Source organism: Anastrepha ludens, chromosome 6, assembly GCF_028408465.1.
Source record: "Anastrepha ludens isolate Willacy chromosome 6, idAnaLude1.1, whole genome shotgun sequence".
NCBI lineage: Eukaryota > Metazoa > Arthropoda > Insecta > Diptera > Tephritidae > Anastrepha > Anastrepha ludens.
Window position 1 is genome coordinate 80,309,569 of NC_071502.1, and position 14,470 is coordinate 80,324,038.

A 14,470-nucleotide genomic window follows, 5' to 3' on the forward strand; every position below is an offset into this window, starting at 1 on the left:
AAAGTAAACATTCGTTCTTTCTTTTCAAATCCCCGTTGGCTGTGCATTTACGCAAAAAAGCGCAAAGATTCACTAAATTTTACAATAAGCGAAAGGTCCAATTGATTTTTATTCGGCTGCATATGCATTCTAAGCCACCCTAACAAAAAGTGGAATCTAACAATGCTCTAACGATATTGGAATTTAAAACCTGTAAAGAACGAAAATTATTATTTTGTTATATGAAATTTTATTTTGGTACCTAGAATTTAGTTAATTTATTAAGTAGTAAAAAGTTCTATGTAAAATTTTTGGTTAAACCTTATTTGCAGAATATGGTGTACGCTACCTTAATTCTTAAACATACTTTTTCCATAAGATAATGTTGAACAATATATATAAATTAAATTAGGGGGGAAAAACTACTATAAAAACCCTTATGAAAAAAACAAATTACAAGAAAAAGGGAAGTTATGTACATGTACAATGCAGATATTTGATGACTTAAACATGCTGAAGCAGATCTAATATTAAGTGGTTATTAGGATAACTACATTTTATCATTAACTTATTTAGTACCTAGAAGGATTGTGCCAATTCAAGTGAGTTTGCTTTAGCGCTGATATACCTTTTTAAAGTTTCTGTGCCAGTATCTGACTCTCTAGCTCAGCACTTTCTTCATATGCTATGAATTGTTTAATCATTTTATTTACTTTTTTCCACTTTTTACCAACTTTATTTGAAACCACGCACATATTCACATATTTAGAACTGTCAAAATGCAGAATTCAGCTGACAATGTTTTTATCAGGAAAAAACTAATCCTCGAGAATACCTTTCCTCAGGAATATTTGTGACTTTCCTGATAATATCTTTCCGTAGATTGTACCATTCATTCATCTGGGCCATACAAATTGAATTTTTATTTTCATCGCTGACGGTGATGTGCTTCCAAATGGTTCTTCGTTTTTCACATTCTTCTGCCCTGCGCTCTTATTCTGGCCATAGTTTTCATGCCGAAGCCTCAAGAAGTTTTTAAAAATACACTGAGATATAAATTTCACAAGCGAGTGCCTTTTGTCACAGTTTCTAAGGTGTAGAATTCTTCTTTCTTTTCAGGTGGCATGTCAACCGTGTTCAAAAAGGAAAATAGTAAAATGTTAAAAAAGAGTCTGAACTAAACTGTTAGTTTAAAATGAGTAACGGCATAAACCACATTCCCACAAATCATCTCAGGATACATCAAACTTCGTTTTGAAGTACAATATCGCTATTCTTTCGGATAGCTAAGCTGCAGTCCAGGCACTGGATTCGGCCGCAACAACCTCCAGTGGTATTCGTACCATTGGCTGCAATCTAAGCAAAATACCTTCAAATCGCGGATTGTAGATGGAAAGACCAGACGAAATGCAAAATTAGCAGAAAATTATGGGCCACCTACAACCACAAACAAACGTCAACATTGATAAATATGATACGAAGGAACGCGCGCAGACTCACGGCAGTGCTAAATAACTTCTGGCCTATAGGGGAGCGAGCAGCCATATTGGCCATGCACTACAAAATATACAGTGACAGTTGTAAACAACAGGAGAAAAAGGAAACTTCCACTTCCTCTGTGAATGCCCTGGTGAATGGAAGGCGAGGATGTTAACCCTTAGCAAACCGTTTTTTGAAAACTTCGGAGATTTCGCTGGTATAGACGTAAAAAACTTTATAAGGTTTCTTAGTCGCACAGACTGGATACAGTCGTGAATGAATAGCCTGTATAATATGTTGTAAGTTGCAGCAAAATAGTGCGGCAGCTCTAATTGGATTCTTGGAGAATCCACACTTAAACCAACCAATCGCGCCTCTTCAGCGAAACTATCATTTACAGGCACATTACATGTTTACAGTAGGTTATAAAAAATGTATACCTAAATATAAATGCCTTAACACAGTTTATAATTATTTGCAGTACTATATTCTTCAGAAATATAAAACCATTGGATTGGGTAAGAAGAATTGATCAAAAATTATGTTTGACTGAGTTGATTCTTGAATGAGATTTAAACGGCATAATACTTCTCCACCTCCTTTCTCCCGTTACTAATTCGGCATATATTGAGGTTATATTTATTACATGAATGAGAGCAGGAGAATTCATACAAGGTGAGTTCGGTAGAGCTTTTAGCTTTTAGGTAGTTTTTTTAGCGATTTGTTTTTTTAAATGTTACAACGTTATATCGATTCCACAAATACAGCAATTTGGTGGGCTATTGCCAATTTCCATAAATAAAATACAAATACTCTCATTTTTACAATCACGCACCAATCAGCAGAACAACACAACCTTGTATAGATTCATCTCAAATTCGCCATGGTCTAAACTAACAGTTTATTTTCAAATTCCTAGCGTATAAATAATTCCAAAGTTTCTCATTTAGAATGTGAATATGTTATTTGCATATGTTTGGTCTTACGCACACATGCATACACATACATATTATTTCCTACTTGTTTTTGCTTTTTGTTTTACAATATGACCTGTTTATTGACCTTTGAGAATTTTCAATTTGAAAGGCAGAGTACTTTTCCACCAATAATTGTATCTAAATTAAAAATTATTGCTTAGCTGTGTCTCAGATTGTTCTATCGAATTGGCGCCCGAAGGCAAGGAATGAATAAATAGAATCAATAAAAACTAATTTAGAATGCCATGTGAAACCAAGTTTCACCAAATTAAACAAGAAATCGAATTGCCGGCAGTCGTGCTGCTTTGGCGATGATGAGACAGCGTTACTAAACGCACGCTATGCACACACACATACGCACATGTTATGCTTATTCGTATAAGTTTTTTGTAAGAAGTTCTTTCAATTTTAAAGGGCTAAAAAACGCATAAACATACGATTGCACACGTTCTTGATTTTACAAATACACCACATAAGCCGACATTTATCAAAGTTCAAAACACGCCACGCTGGAGTACTTTCGTTATTTCTCTTTTTCCTGTTCATTCTTATTACTTTTTTATTTTTCCTTTTGAGCTTTGCGAAATTTTAAAATTTGCAAATACCAAAAAAGTACCATACATGTAATATATATGTGCATATACATAAATATAGGCGAACAAACGAAAAATGTGAATATGTTTGTATAATATGTATGTAAATGGAAGATTTAGCAATATGGGTCAAAAACGTTTATCATTGAAATTTCACAAGCAAATGAGACTTTCTAAACTTGTTTAAATTGTCAAGTTTAAAGTCCATTAACAAACCGTATGACCACATTTTTTGCAAATACACATGTTCAGAGGTATGTATGTATGTTTTTGATTTTCAGTGATGACGCATGTGCCTCTCTAAACACATATGTACATATTTCCTCTACCTATTGCAGCAATTGGGAATAAAAATACCTTAGCGAATAGTACATTTGAAGAAATCCCTCCATAGTGACAAGGGAATACAAGAACAAAAAGTTTAGCTGATAAATACTGAAATTGCGACTACTCAATTTTTCGTAATATTCTGAACAGTTTGCTGAACACACCTGCATATACGAGTACATATACATACATGCTATGATTCAGATTTTTATACCGCCAAAATTTTGAATGAAAATACATTCCGAGTACTTCGAAATTTGTCTAATTTAAATATAATATTTATAAGACAAACCTTCAGATATACCCTAGAAAATTTTGCGGTACGTCTTTTTAAATAAAAAACCATCAAAAATAACAACAAAAAAGTTTTAGGCAAAAAGAAATAAATGAGTTCCTCGATAAGAGGAACCGATTAAGCCATGTCTACCCGTCCGCCCGACCACGCGCACGATAACTCGAGCGAAATTTAACAATTCGCAATTAAATAAACCCGTCCAAGTTTGGTGCTCGCATTGTACTCCACCTCATTTAGATCCGATATAATTGCCGTTGAAACCAGATGAACAGCCCCCACTTTTTATATGTGAAAACTAAATTTCCATGCGCCCATCTGATGTTATAAACTATAGCTCTTATTATATTTCATTCCTAAAATTGACAGGCAGCTCAAGTTAAATTTTATTAAAATATGCCAGGGTATATAAAGTTCAGTGTGGACCGAATTTGCGCTTCCTTACTTCTTATGTTCTGCTACTAATTAATTAACTTATTCATGGTAATTTAGTTTTGATTCCTAGTTGTGCCCCTATTCTCTTTGGTATTCCATTTTTCCATTAAATTATTCCTTAAAGGCCTAGTGGTACCGCTAGAAGCCCACCACATACTTAAAGAACAGTTTGGTGAGATTCAGGGCACTAGATAGGGCTAGTTTACGGGAACGAGAGCCCTTAATCGAAAATAATCCGAGTCTTTCTGGTACATAGAACCCTTGCTTTTCCACTTCTACATCTCGAGACTCCCTCAACCAGCACAGGGCTCTTCACCGCGAGAAATCTCGTGGTCTCGTTTACAAAATCCACAGCGATCTTTTTTACCACCTGGTCGAAGGAGGTCAAACTACAATTGAAAGATGATGATACACCAATACCGACCGTAAAGGACCCTAAAATCCTGGGAGTCACCTTTGATAGTTTGCTCTCCTTCGCATACAACCGCAATTGGCACTAAGGTCCCAAACCTCAATAAGATCCTCAAATCGCTCCCGACAGCACTCCTGGCTAAGATAAAGAAATGTTGCTGTTGACATTTAAAGCAATTGGCCGGTCGATTCTAAATTACGCTGCGCTCGTCGAGTTGGTTACGCTGCGCATGTCAGAATTTTGGCATCTGATGTTTCTCCTTCTTGCTCCCGGTTAAGGAGCTCGACAAGATGCTCAGCAAGAAATTCGTTTCGGCGTGCTACTGCAGGAATCATCCCTGCATACACTTGCTAGAGGCTGAGCCCCCTCCCAGGCAAGTGAGGAGATTTATCCTCGACTGCAATGATAAGATCCAGGACCAGACACGACCGCAACTAGTGTACAGACATACATTGAACGACGTTCATCCGGAGTCTCTTAGTACCTTCCTACACTCCTGATCCCCGAATGCCGTCATCCGAGTCCTACCCCCACCCATCGGATGAAAAGCTTCAGCTGCCTCAGTTCAACTAACCATCTATTCACATGCCCTCTTAACCCCACTCACTTAACACTCCTCTCCCTCAAGACCCAACCCGCCGAATGGGAGATTAATCCCCATTTTTTAAAGTGAAATAATGTGGACTAATGTGAAATTTGTTGCTTCAGTTCGTTACTTGTGATACTCGTACTCTGTCAACACTCTTTGTGTTCTCGTTCTTATCAATGTTGATTGTTGATCTGACTGCAGACCAAAAACTAACAACTGCAAGGCATATGATCATAACATAAGCGGCTAGGATTGAAAAGAATTGCGGCGGACGGCGGGTTACGGGTTGTACTCGTCAAAATTAGAACATATTTAATAGCATGAAGTTGCCCAGAATTACGACGGGTATGGATTTCTCGCTGTCGGTATTTTTACGGCGTCAAAATAATTAGATTAATTTCTTTTTTCTCCGACGTGTTGAAGACTCATGGTTGCTTATTCGATTTGCAATTATTAATAATTTAGAAAAAAAGTGCGTGTAGCTTAGTACACATAACAGAAGTGACACTTTCAAGGCAGACAAAGAAAGCGGAAGAGACCCGAGAGAGAATGAGAGAAAGAATATATATGTACATATCTAAATAAATTCACAAAATTTGCAGAGAATACAAATAGACAAAAGACAACTATACGCTGCTCTCTGTCGCTCCGATGTATATATTAGCGTGGCGTTAGAGTCGTGCGCACATATAGCGACTAGCACTATAATGTGCATAGACAAGTCACACGCATGCGCAATACTATCTATCCTATTCTAACAATATGTTGGTCTCTTTCGCTCTACTATAGTAATATGGTGTTAGTACTGTACGGTTACGCGCCACTATCCTTCTCTCTCTGTTATATTCTAACGTCTTGTATATAATGTATACGTGGTTCTCTCTTGGTTCTACAACAGGAGTAACGTCGTGCGACTTAGACTAGAGCCTTAGCGTAGGAGTGGGAGAAAAGACGAAGGACCGCACAAAAGGGAGATGTAAATAGCCTTAAGTGTATCTAAGATATATATAAGGTAATAGCTCTATCTCTCCTTTTCCTCTACGTTTTATCTTTTCTCTCTCTCGCGGAACGAAAATGCCTAAAACGTTGCATGCCCTTGAAATTTTATTCTCCATTCTCGCTCGTCCATCGACGCCTAAGAAGTTTCACTTCAAAAGTTGTTTGTTTGTAGCAATGAGCTACAACGAGTTGCTTCGCAAATATAACAAACGAAGTTATTCCACTATTAAATTAATTTTATTGTAACCACAAAGCAGAGCATTGGCGAATAGAAGGCTCTTATAAACATACTCGCTAGCGGCGAATCTTACTCGATAACGCTGTTGTTGTTTTCACATGCAAATTTTTCGTCAAGCGAGCGGAGGCCAAACGTAGCAAGCCGAGAAGTAGAGAATCGAGCTATTCCAGTGAGTATTTTAATAGTAATATATAGAGTAATATATATTTCAATATCAATTATTTCAGAGTTGCTTAAATGTATTCGTTCTGTAAGCCGGTGTTCTGTGTAAAATGTCTAAAACTAAACTACAAGAAAGTTCGTGGAACAAATCTATTTTAGAATTGAATAGTACAGCAGATAAATTCAGTTCGATAGAAAATAAAAAGTTGAGCATTTAAAGAATAATATTGTTTTATTTTCTCAAAGAAAAAAGTAATCTCATGATCTCGACCTTTGTGAAAATGTTGTGTAATTTTTATGAAAATAGAACAAGAAAAACATCCCTCCTGCAAATCATATATTGAATATAATAATATATACATACATATTTATTGAAATCGGTACAGTAAACGCCAAAAGTTGCTTTAAGCTATGTTTTTGTTATAGCAGCTTACTAGTCAGCCAGTCAGATCACCTGTCGTCTTCATCTAACGACAGGCCAAGGAAACCTGCTGTTGCGACAGGTTGGGTCCAGAGGGAGAGGGTTTGATGGGGCATGTGAAAAAGTGGTTAGTATCGTGCGGCTGGCCTTCACATGCACGGCATATGTTTAGTATGTCGAGGTCAATTATGGATAAATAGGAGTTTAACCTGCTACTGTATTCAGAATGTAATTGTACAAAGGTTACGCGGCTCTCTCGCGGCTTCGTGGGTAGTAGTTAGACTCCGATTAAGGCATTAGGGAGTCGGGAGCTTAAGAAGGTGGTGATTGTCTCCCAATGAATGTCGTTAAGTGTATGTCTAAACACTGTCCGGTCCAATAGTTGTCGGTTTGTTTTGTTGTTGTTGTTGTAGCAGTATATTCGCCCTGTCAGTGTAGTGTAATTACCGGTCGTCTTCGTCTAGCTCATCTAACGGTAGGCCCAGGAAACTGGCAGTTTCGACGGGTTGGGTCCAGAGGGAGAGAGGTGTTAGATGAGTGGGTTTGATGGGGCATGTGAAGAGGTGGTTAGTGTTGTGCGGGATACCTTCACATGCTGGACATATGTTTAGTATGTCGGGGTCGATTCTGGATAGGTAGGAGTTTAACCTGCTACAATATCCAGAACGTAATTGTGCCAAGATTACGCGGGACTCTCGAGGAAGCTGGAGCTCTTCGTCTGCGATAGGTGGTGGTTGGACTCCGATAACGGCATTCGGGGGTCGGGAGCTTAGGAAGGTGGTAAGGGTCTCCCGATGAATGTCGTTAATTGCCTGTCTGTATACTGTCTGATCCTGGAGTGGTCTGTCCGTTTTGTCCTGGATCTCGTCCACGTAATTGAGGACGGTTTGTTTTGTCTTGGATCTCGTTGGAGTAGTTGAAGAGATACTCCCTGTCGTGCCTGGGAGGCAAGCTGGTATTTACATAGGTGAAACCTGCGGTAGTCCCCTAGGAGAAACTGTTTGCTGAGCAATTTGTTGTGCTCCTTTACTGGTAGCATCTGTGCCTCATTATGTAGGTGTTGTAGAGGGAACATTAGGAGGCATGCTGTCGCTGTCCTAATAGCAGTGTTTTAGTATGTCTGGAGCTTTGCCCACTGCATATCACCAGACAGGCGCAGACATTGCTTTATGCTATGTTCCTCGGCACGTAATTCGCTCTCTCATTCGTAATTCAATTCGCAATAACACTTCGATTTACATGATTCACCATACACAATTTTTAGAGCGAATTCCCTCATTTGCATATAATCCAATCTCTATCATCTCGCGAATTACGAACAAATCGTTGTCTTCTCTAATTTTTGTTTATGATTTACGTGCCGTGAAAACATAGAATTATATCGGAAATTATCTATGTAATACTCATTTAAGGTATCGCTCTACTCATTGTTTTTACAGTTATTAAAAATATGTTTATTTAAGATCTCTCCGTACTGCTGTTTTTGGTACTATGCCAAGAATTTTTTCGAATAGCGGTTTACTCACGGCAAGCCTTCAAAAACAAGAAACATTTGTTCCTAACGTATTTGCTTCAAAAATTCAATTCGCTACTGGTGTTCAAGTACCCGATCCCAAAAATATCGTTTTAAATCTATCGGCATCGAATGGTTGATATGTTATCGATACTTTTTCGCTTCAACAGCTGACTTGTTTTTCTGGTGTAGAAATTCCAATTCTTTGTTTACGTTTTTTTTCATAACAAACTCTAAACTTTAAAACTAGGAAATCGTTTTATCATCTGATTATTAATGTAATATTACACACTTTACATACATATGTATAATGTGCTCGACTAATAATAAATCGCTTGTAAATTTTTCGCAATAAGAAAAATAAATGATCTATAGAGCAAACGCAACAAAAAGCACCCAATTCTTGTTTCTATTGTGCTGCTGCTTGCTCAGTGTACATGCAAGGGGGGCACTAAAAAATAACCATAAATGGATTTTGTATTTGTTGTCGCCATGTGCTAATGCCGGCGATATTACCATGAAACAAACACATTTTGAGGGGTTGCGACAAAGTGAGTTAAATAAGCAGATATTGAGCATGATTCAATTATTGAATCATGGATATTGAGTATGTCGCTATTAATTTCAGATATGTACAAGTTTAACCTACTATGCTATTTATAATCGGATAGATCTAGAAATAATGCAAGTTTGAGAAATCGTTTAAATCGAAAATGAATAGTATCAAGCTCGTCCACACACTGATGACTGACAATATCTTTCTTTCTGTACATTTTTAGGATGATACCGAAGACGGATCTCAGGCTGACTTAAGTCCAAGGTTCCCGGAGTGAGGACTCTCTAAGGAGTTTTGCACACTGTTTTTGTAGAACTGTAAATTGGTACTTTACAACCACGAGTCACTCGAGAATTATTATCGTCTCTCGAAAGTATTTGATTTCATGATAGCCTATGCTTTCTTATTTGTTAAATGTTAGATTTTACACGAGTTAAACAATCTAAAATTATGTATGACAGCTTCTTGTCCATGTGAACATATTCCGCGTACAAATTAACAATAAAACAATATAACTCAACACTTAACAAATGTAGTTTAAATTATTCACTTTTAATAAAAATTGATTTTTAGGGATGCATACATATCAAACTCGAATATGCATGAGTTGTGGAAATTTGTATAAACAATTGAACATTTTGACAATGCCACTGAAAAACTGTTTACTTCTTCTTAGACACACCAACAGTGCGACCGCGACGGCCGGTAGTCTTGGTATGTTGACCACGCACACGCAGACCCCAGTAGTGACGCAGACCACGGTGGGAGCGGATTTTCTTCAAACGTTCCAAATCCTCACGCAATTTTGAGTCCAAATTTGAAGACGTCAATTGTGTGTATTTGCCATCAATGATATCCTTTTGTCTGTTAAGGAACCAGTTTGGTACTTTGTATTGAAGAGGATTGGAAATGATGGTGACAATCTTGTCAACCTAGAAAGAGGAAACAAGAACATAATTTCTAGGTTTTCACATTATTTACGAAATACTACCTCTTCCTCAGTGCATTCTCCAGCGCGTTTGGTAAGATCAACGTCAGCCTTCTTTAAAACAATGTTGGAGTAACGACGACCCACACCTTTGATGGCAGTCATGGCAATACCAACTTTACGTTTACCATCAATGTTGGTATTCATAATACGGAGAATGTGTTGGAACTTTTCGGGGATTACGAGCGACTGTAAAAAAATAAGAAACAGCACGATAAATTACCGAACAAAATATAAATATTTGCATTTTTAGAGCCCAATAACTGCGCTAACAAATCCATTCAAAACTCTATTGTGTAGCAATTTACAACTCCGAGTTGTCTTAGTCGCTTAAGGCCAATTACATATTTTTTAAATGCAAAAGTAAACACAACATTCTTTTCTTCATTTTACGATAAAAATTTGGAATCAGTCCAATGATTGTTTGGCAAATTTTCGATTTTTACACGTCACATACCATTTTGGCGTTTGTTAGGCGACCAAGTTTAAGCCGAAAAAGACAGAAAGACGGAAACAGCCGAAACGTCAGATGAATGTAACGAGTACGCCATATTGAATATGGCGCATAGTTGTCAAGTTACCGATGGTGAATTTTTCTTGTTATGAGTGTGTTCAGTAACATAATATATCAAGATCTGACCGACAGGTGACGCTGTTTGTGAATAAAATTTATAAATATATTGCAATTGTTGTAAAACCCATTTAAGAATTTAAGAAAAACATTTAATTGGTGGACGTGAATCCGTGCCAGCCGACACTATGAACTTACACTGTAATTGCACCACATATATATATCTAGGTCGCTAAGGAACAGTTACAATTAGCCGATAACGTGTTTATTAGAAAGGGAAGAGTCGATTTTTATATTTTATTTGGTAAATATTATAATTTGTTGATTTGTAGAAATGCATTTATTTTTTAATTAATTATAATTATTTATTGCATTTTAAATGACATGACTACCAAATAATGTGGGTAAGTAGAACTATTAAATCATTTGAAAACGAAAAATAATCTCCTCTTAGTGTGCCATCAAAATTTGTTTACATACATACATACATATTTATTCCTTTTGTCAGCTTTGCTATTTTTCCAAATGCACAAGAACTTAATTGATTAACATTTTCGATTCTGTCAATCACTTCGTGTTGAAATTCCTTAATATAAAGTCTTACTGAAATACGAGTATAACCTGAAAAAAAGAAGAAAACATAAAGGAAAATATTATATGTCAGTCATTTGAAAATCACCAGATCGAAAAAGTGTCAAGAAGGCAGGCAAAAAATTGTGTAATCCAAAAGCGGTTGGCCACACGAAAAGTGGATAAAACGCATACAAATTTCGACCAGATTCCATGCGAAGGATTGCAACCCAATCTCATCATGACCTAGAGAAGCAAATGGAGCTGCTTCAATCTTAAACTTTGTGGAAGCCGTTCGAGTGCTTGTTGCCAACATTGATGGTCAGGTCAACTTTTAACATTTTCTGCAAGAGTTGCCTTGAAACCTCCACTTCTTGAGGTGAACGTGATACGGCTCGTCTACAATATCATAACGAAATGGCAAAAGGCCCAACCAGTTTGCGATGCAGTTCGGTATGTTCACAATTCATTTTGGACTACAACAACACATTACAATGCAAACTCAATGAAATGGTCGAAAACATCCCCCCTATTTCATCATACGAAGGTATTAGGCTGTTGAGTTTCTATTTTGCTTTTTTTTTGTTTAACTTTATGCTTTTTGTGCCACAATAGCTGAGCAAATGTAACATCTCCTCCATCAAACCTTTTGAAACAAAAATGTTGTTGTTTCCTTCAATCCTATAATCATGCCTCCCGTTTATTTTGAGTTTTTTTTGCTTTCCCGAACCGTTCCAGTTTCTCGAATTCCGAATTCCAAATTAAGAATTGCCCAACAGTCCAGAAATTTTTACTCAACACGAGCAAACTCTAATATTTATGAAAGAGGATGTCCTCCAGATACGGTACCAGCTGGTGGTAGCAGAGGAAGAGGTTTGAACCGAAAGTTTTTAACCGAAAATGCAATTAATTTATCAAAAATATCATATATTAAACGGCTTTAAATAACATTTATGTTCTCAAATATCTACAATAGAATTTAATAAGACATTTTCTTGTAGTTGATTTTAACCCTCTAACTCCCACCTTAATGGGCATTTTCATCCGTTCGCAAAACAGCTGTAATTAAAGGGTATAAAAAGAAGACATTTACAGGGTTAAAATGCTCCACGAAAATTTAAGCAGATAATTTTACAGGAGTCGCCGAATATGAAAAGTTCGTACGGATTAAGTCAAATGCGTTGGAAAGCATAGTTCAAGCTAATGTTTATAAATTTGGCAAAGGTGCATTGCGAGCTTCTACACTTACGAGCATTAGGCCGTACTACATAGGGCGAAATAAAAACTAATTCGAAGTAATTTCAGATAAGGTGAGGTATTTGTTGGTTTAGGGGAGTAACGTTTTCGGCTATTATTAAATGTCACAGTATACATGATCTGTCCCATAAAATTTAGCAAACGATCGCACCCTCCGTGGTGGAGCAGTGAGCTCTTAAAGCTAAGAGAAAAATCTAGATCAGCGTTTAACCTAAGCTACTCGATAGGAAATTGGAAATTGTACAGAGAGAGTCGGAGACAGTACAAGAAGGCAATTAGGGCCGCCAAGAAAGAGAGCTGGAGGGAATTTTGTTCGTCAATCGAATCCAGCAGGGATTCTGCTAGGCTTAGCCGTGTTCTGTCCAAAGATCATTCAATGGCTTCTTGGGTCAAGAAGCCTAATGGTACTTGTACTGCTACGACAGAAGAATCGTTAGAACTTCTACTAAACACGCATTTCCCAGGGAGGGGAAATATCAGGTGGAGTCAATATAATCCACAGCATCTTGCAAAAGAAATAATAACAAAGGAGAAAGTTGCATGGGTAATTAAATCTTTTTCCCCTTTTAAATCCCCGGGGCCAGATGGGATCATTCCAAAAATGTTACAGGAAACCTTGGACTGTATCCTACCACGGATAGAGGAAATTTTTAAAGCATGTTTAAACCTAGGTCATATTCCAGATAGCTGGAAACTAGTCAAGGTCGTCTTCATTCCAAAAATAGGCAGGAGGGGACATGAATCAGCGAAGGACTACAGGCCAATCAGTCTTTCGTCTTTCCTGTTAAAAACCTTTAAATGACTTTTAGACATACTATATATCTCAGAAGCTCTTTGGAGAGCTCTGGTATATCAACTGCACAATATGCGTACCTTAAAGGCAAATCTACGGAGACAGCGCTTCACGAGGTAATCCGAACAATAGAGGACTCTCTAGAGAACAAACATTATACCATGGCGGCACTCTTGGATATAGAAGGCGCCTTTAACCATGTTAGTACAGATGACATCCAACAGGCGCTGATAGACTTAGAGGTGGACGATTGCATCGGTAAATGGCTCATCTCTATGCTAGAAACCAGGATCATCAAAGCTAATATGGGTAATATCAGCATAACCAAGAAGCTCCACGGAGACACTCCACAGGGGGGAGTATTATCTCCACTTCTCTGGTTATGCGTTATTGGCAAAGTCTTAACAAAACTTTATAAAGGTGGGGTAAAAGCGGTGGCGTACTTTGATGATGTGGTGTTAATGGCGTCAGGACTGTGTCCTAATACGATCAGTGGGATCATCTAAAGGGCGTTAGGCGAGCTTAATTCTTGGGCCACAGGCTGTGGACTAAGTTTAAACCCACGTAAAACAGAACTTATGCTTTTCACCACCAGATATAAGGTACCAACATTTTAAATTTTTTTATAATTGGCGCGTACATCCTTTTTGGGTGTTTGGCCGAGCTCCTCCTCCTATTTGTAGTGTGCGTCTTGATGTTGTTCCACAAATTTTACCCTACCAAATATTAACGGTCAAACTCTCTCACTATCACCCAGCGCAAAGTACTTAGGGGTAATTCTTGACTCCAAAATTAGCTGGAAATTAAATGTTGAAGAACGGGTAAGGAAGGCAGACATTGCTTTATATGCCTGTAAACGTATGCTTGGAAGAAGATGGGGTCTTCCAGCTAACCACACATTATGGCTGTATAAGACGGTTATACGACCTATTCTATCGTATGGTTCGGTAGTTTGGTAGAAAGCTTTAGGGAGAGAGTACAATACCAAATTACTCGGCAGAATACAAAAATCAGCCTGTGCAATAACAGTCGGTGCAATCAGATCTTGTCCTAGAGAGGCTTTCAATGCCCTGACACCCGTTATTCCAATAGACCTACATATTAAGAAGACGGCAACCATGTCACAAACTCAGTAACCTCGGTGAGGACTGACTATATCGTCCCGACGGTAACATTCAATAGGAATTTTGCCACTCCCTTTCCATCTAAGGAAGAATGGAATAAGGGATTCTCTCTAAGCAACTTCGACACTACAGTCTATACGGATGGAAGAAAATGGGCTGCGGTGTTGGAGCTGGTATATATTCTCACAGACTTAA

At 37.7% G+C, this 14,470-nt stretch overlaps 1 protein-coding gene across 1 annotated transcript; it reads right to left on the reverse strand.

The window, feature by feature from the left end:
• Positions 1–9,503: 9,503 nt before the first annotated feature.
• LOC128867765 (40S ribosomal protein S18) lies at positions 9,504–10,527 on the reverse strand. Its single transcript, XM_054109241.1, has 3 exons — positions 10,418–10,527; positions 9,964–10,149; positions 9,504–9,904 (listed from the first exon to the last, which is right to left on the reverse strand). Exons 1-3 carry the CDS (start codon positions 10,418–10,420, stop codon positions 9,635–9,637), a joined length of 459 nt encoding a protein of 152 aa, XP_053965216.1. The 5' UTR covers positions 10,421–10,527; the 3' UTR covers positions 9,504–9,634.
• Between the last annotated feature and the right edge of the window lie 3,943 nt (positions 10,528–14,470).

Bases quoted from the DNA above. Each gene is read 5' to 3' on its own strand.
- LOC128867765 (XM_054109241.1), bottom strand. The intron at 9,905-9,963 runs GTAGTATTTCGT...TCCTCTTTCTAG, and splicing joins GAGAATGCACTGAGGAAGAG to GTTGACAAGATTGTCACCAT.